Here is a 5,439-nt window from a genome sequence, read left to right as displayed (position 1 = left end):
GCTTCACCCATATTGCACTATCCAATTCTACGGAATATAGAGTGTGGTGAGAAGAGCATCAACATATTCTTATGCTTTTAATAATGCTAGCCGCCCCAAGAAGGGACACTTGAGCCTTCGTTGAAAGAACATGTTCTTTCCAAATAATGGTTCCTTTAGAACCATGTCGCTGCTCTTAATAGCAATCGTTTAGATTTTATACTAGGTTTCTTTGGCTCAAAATTTTACACAAGGCAAATTTTCCATAAGAATCACATCTCCATAAACTGTCATGTAAAAATCTTGGCCAATGTATGACTGGGCCTTCAGTGGGCTATGATATTATGCTGACCGCTCAGTTCAGTTAGACGATTTTTGGGCCCAAAGTTAGCCCGTGTAAAACGCGCCCAGAATTTGTAAGGTTGTTCATTTTACAATCAGGCCTAAGCTTTTCTATGGATGACCCAGCGAAAATAACAACACTTTTTCTTCTATTGGGTCATGAAGAAAGCAGTATAGTTTGTTTTGGGTCATTAGAAAGGTGCATAGACTGCATAGTGAAGCTTATTAATGAGGTAGCCCAACTAAAATAGAATTGTTGAAATTGCTATTTGAACTCACCACGACGGGTTGGGCCCACACCTTGCACCACTACGACGTTACCTAGCACGAAACAATTTTGACAGATGATAAACACACCTCCACTCTCGTATAAACACACCCCTTTTTTTAAAAAAAATATATAAAATGTCTAAATTACCCTTTTAAAAAAAATGAAATTCCTAAATTTACACCTCCCTTCCCCGCACCCCCTTTCCCCGCACCCCGCACCCCACACTCCACACCCCTCTTCTTCCCAAAGCCTCTTTCCGCTCAATGTCATTAAGCAATATACTTTTACAGTCATTCTGAATAGAAAAAAATGACTAGCCCTACCATAACCAGCATAAGAAAGGTTCTTTTACAGTCATTAGCATTCTGGAAAATACTTTTACAGTCATTAGCATTCCGGAAAGTACTTTCCGGAATAGTAAAATTATTGTTCATATAATTCTGGAAAGAACTTTTCGTAATAGTAACTTTAATATTATGGAAAGTACTTTCCGGAATTATGTAACAAAACATTTCCGGAAAATACTTTCCGGAATAAGAATTTAATATTATGGAAAGTATTTTCCGGAACATTTTTATATAATTATGGAAAGAACTTTTCGTAACAGTAAGAAGAAGAAGAAGAGGAGTGCCAGAAAGAGAAAGAAGAGGGGTGTGCGAGGTGCAGAAAAAAAAGAAGAAGAGGAGAGTGCCAGAAAGATAAAGAAGAGGGGTGCGCAATGTTAGCAGGTGGTCTTGTAAGAGAAAGACTCTTATTTTTGTCGAGATTTTTTTGGTGTTCAGTGTACCGGGACAATACAATAATTTCAAGGACCCGTCTTTCTTCAACACGAAGTTAGTTGATCGAGAAAGCAAGGACCCATATAGAGCTTAGCCATGTGTAGATCGTTCTATGGAAAGACACACTAGTACAAAAATGACTTTTAAAATCGGAGTTTTAAAACCAGTCATAAGGTAGCCATTTTAAAAGTGACGCGGTGGCTTGTACTGCAACAGAACGGCCCCAGAACGGCCTGTTCTGCAAGCAGAACGGCCTGTACTGCTTGCAGAATGGGGCGTGCTGCAAGCAGAACGGGGCGTTCTGCAATCAGAACGGGCCGTTCTTCTCGCAGAACGGCCCGTTCTTCTTGCAGAACGGCCTGTTCTGGTGCTGTTCTGGTGCGGGGCAGGGGGTGCGGGGAAGGGAGGTGTAAATTTAGAAATTTTTTTGTTAAAAGGGTAATTTAGACATTTTATATATTTTTTTTAAAAAAGGGAGTGTATTTATGTGAGAGTAAAAGTGTGTTTATTATCTGCCAACAATTTTATTCTTATTACTTGTTAGTATTTTAAAATAAGCGTCAGGCCCAGAAACATAGGAGAAGGTAAAATGATCAACCATCATGGTACGGGATAGAAAAATGTGGTAGAAGTTTGAACTCTAAGGCCGGAAGTATAGAGCAATACATGTCGGGAAAAATCATTCCCTTAAATGAATATTAGTAATTTATTTTATAAAAAAAATGGTAGATAGGGGATGAGACTACATAAATATAATAATTTAAATAATTAAAATGATGTCCTAGATTCATTAAAAAAATAAAAAAAAGGCGAAAAGTCAAAATGAGTAGGGTTGTTGAAAATAAAGGTAAGTTAATCTAATTTGACTAACTTTTTGTAGATCCAAAAACTATGTAATTTAGTTTAACCTACTACTTGTTGGTATGTTAGGTGAAGTCGACTTTCAAGTTTGTTCATCTAATTTTAAAAAAATAATGAATACAAGAAAATATAGACCAATAAAAATACGTTTACAAAAATTAAAAATACTAAATTCATAACAAACTAAAAAATGTAAATATTTTTTATTTTAATACATTCTATAAAAAAAATAAAAATAAAAAATAAGACTAAAACCTAATATCAATCCAGTCCAATGGGTACAACGGTTATAAACTGCGGGAGGCTTTTTATTTTGGGTACAAAGGAGTTTAGATTGAATTTGATCAAATGAATTAGATTGCCAATTAAAAAAAATATAAATTATTGAATAAATAATTTTTCTCTTCACATTTACTCTAAAATCTTATCCTTGATCAACACCAAAAAAAAAAATCTTATCCTTGAATATAATTATTATCGACATAATGCAGTAATCAAGAAATATTCTCTTATACCATTAATTTCGGCCAAACAAGAAAAAATATCAATTATTTAAAATCATGATTTCTAATATTTTAATTTATATGAAAAATTGAGATAAAAACTATTATGAAAAAGTATTTTATAAAATTAACTTTTTAAAATAGATTCCAAATATGAGAAACTATAATCATTTTAGGAAACTAAATACTTCTCCCCGCCCCTTTTAAAGTAATATATCCGTACAATATTTTCTTACAACACTTTATATATATAGCATTTTTTCTCTATATTGAAAAGCACACATAGGCATGCCACTGGCCATGTAGTGTTTATTTTACTTTATAGTTATCACCCTAGAAATAATAACTAAAAATATAGAGTTGTTATCGTGAGTTAGTTTGCATTATAAGCATTAATATTTTTATTGCAGTAATTGAGGGGTTACACGGGTTATTGTTATTGTGTAAATTTAGTGCGTTAATAAAATGTGATATAATGGTTAAAGATTACTCTAATATAATTAGAGTACCGATACATGTAGTGAAAACGAGAAGAGAATAAAATCTCATTAGTTTTTTATAGTCTTCTTTTAAAATTATTTTCTAACAATTACACATTTTAATACAAGTTCACTCGAATCCATTTTTCTGTACTATGCAGGATCATTGAATCCAACTACGTTCAGTCTTCTTAAGGTTAAAACTTAAAACAAACACACCTGTAGTCATCACAGATGCCTTTATTCAACAATATTTGTTGATGCATCCTTTTTACATACTGGTAATTAAGTGCAAAGTAAAACCCCTGGACCGGCTTAAGTTACCCAAGACACGACTTACATTATTTAAAAAAAATGGTAAATGTATTAAACTTAAAATTGAATTATTTGAGCAATATTTAAGTTTAATTTTTAATAAAAATAATTTTTGATTAAATTTTATTTATCTTCCAATCGAGTTAGATTAATTTAAAGTTAAGTTATAAAACATTAATATGAAATTAAAAAAAATGTGATAATGTATATGTATAGCGTGATATTTGTTTTTCATTTTTATATTTTCTGAATTATTTTTTGTGGATCTTGACTAATCTTATAAATTATATCACTATTATATTTTAATTACACATAAAAACTACCCACTAATTACGTGTAAAATATAATTTGAAAGAAATTGCATAGCGTCGTTTAATATTTAATTTGAAACCTCTTTCTTTTCTTTTTATTAAACACAATAAGACAATGAACTGAAGACATGAATCCTCCAAGGTAATTGGATCGTCAAACACTAGCATGTGCAAAATGTGTCTGTCTCAGCGGGTTGGTACCTACTGGCTGGCTACAACAGCAGCAGTTGCACTATGATCTTGGCATTTTTGCCAACGTAAATCACCAACCCATTTTGAGCTGAATTCCAAATTTACATTAAACGTGTTTTCACTCCCATGAATTTCTAATACTAAACCAAACACACCATAAGAAACAAATCGAAAGATGATGCATTTCATGCATGTGACGCATTATTGAATGAATTCTAAATAAGGAGAGGAGCGACGACGTCGACCTTTAGCCGTGGAGCCGTCGTCATACACAACACATCTAGTGAAATTTGATTACTAGAGTTTGACACCACTCCCACATCGTACCCCTCCAAACACATTGAAAAAGAAAGATTACATAAAAGGACTCAAAACAAAAGACCATAAGATTAGAGATTCTTCCCTAGCATGCATGTTCCAATTAGCCTTAATTCTTAATTACCAACATTCGAACAAGTTAACATCGACACGAAGCCTGAAATAAACTTCTCCCTCAAATGCATCCGTAGAGAGAGTGGCGACACCCCTGGTCATGAAGAAGTCACCAGTCCCTCCAATGACCGAAATGTCCCTAGTCTTGTTCATCAAAGGGTCAGCACCAGCGAAGTTAATGCTACCCTTGTGGTGGGTAGAGTTGAAGACAAAGGAGAAACCAAGCCACGCAGTGAAAATTTCCTTCTTGTCGTAAATATAAAACCCTTGGGCGCGTCCAACGGGTGGTGAGTGCAAATTGTTGTCCAAAGTGATAGGGTCATCGAACACAACCACGTCACCAAAGTGGTTCTGCCCCGCGAGTATGGTCCTGTTTCCCCACGCGGGGGTTCCCACAATGGCCGAAGTCGCGTTCTTAGCGTTGTAACCATTGTAGATTATGTCGTGGAAATAAAACACCAACCTCTTGCATGGTTCGCGAACCCTTTTTTTGTTCCTCAACTGGTGCTTCTGCTTCGGAGAAGCATCGCTATATGAACAACTGATCACAAGCATCAACAAGAAAACCACCCTCGCGAGTTCCATTATTCGTTACACAACTCAACGTGGAATGCAAATATTGGTTCACCCAATTCAAATTTATAAGCACGGATAAAGCAAATTTTCCAATTAATTAAATATATTCGTGTAAGACTTTTACGTTATTTTTATTTTATTTTTTGTTATTTGAAGCAATGTAGAAGGTTACCAATACCAACTAATTATTCTAATGCTTTTAGTTGACTACATGGCACGGCTTGCTTCTTTTATTGATAAAAATGTGAGTGCGAGGCTTCTGTAAAGAACATTATCTTTGCTGGCATTTTCTCTTTTGTAGCTAGGCTTGACCTTAAAGGTACAGTTATGGTCGGGTAAAAGGAATTGTATACTCAGGAAAAAGAGCTTGTTTTGGTTTGCTTTGTGTCTACGACTTGC

General features: G+C 34.4%; 1 protein-coding gene across 1 annotated transcript; it reads right to left on the bottom strand.

The window, feature by feature from the left end:
• Positions 1 to 4,189: 4,189 nt before the first annotated feature.
• LOC109806553 (disease resistance response protein 206) lies at positions 4,190 to 5,084 on the bottom strand. Its single transcript, XM_020368995.3, has one exon. The coding sequence runs from the start codon at positions 5,047 to 5,049 to the stop codon at positions 4,471 to 4,473; it is 579 nt and encodes a 192-aa protein (XP_020224584.1). The 5' UTR covers positions 5,050 to 5,084; the 3' UTR covers positions 4,190 to 4,470.
• Between the last annotated feature and the right edge of the window lie 355 nt (positions 5,085 to 5,439).

The sequence above is a fragment of the Cajanus cajan genome, chromosome 2 (assembly GCF_000230855.2).
Source record: "Cajanus cajan strain Asha chromosome 2, NIPB_CcT2T_4, whole genome shotgun sequence".
NCBI classification, from domain to species: Eukaryota; Viridiplantae; Streptophyta; class Magnoliopsida; order Fabales; family Fabaceae; genus Cajanus; species Cajanus cajan.
This window is presented reverse-complemented; position numbering and strand designations above follow the sequence as displayed.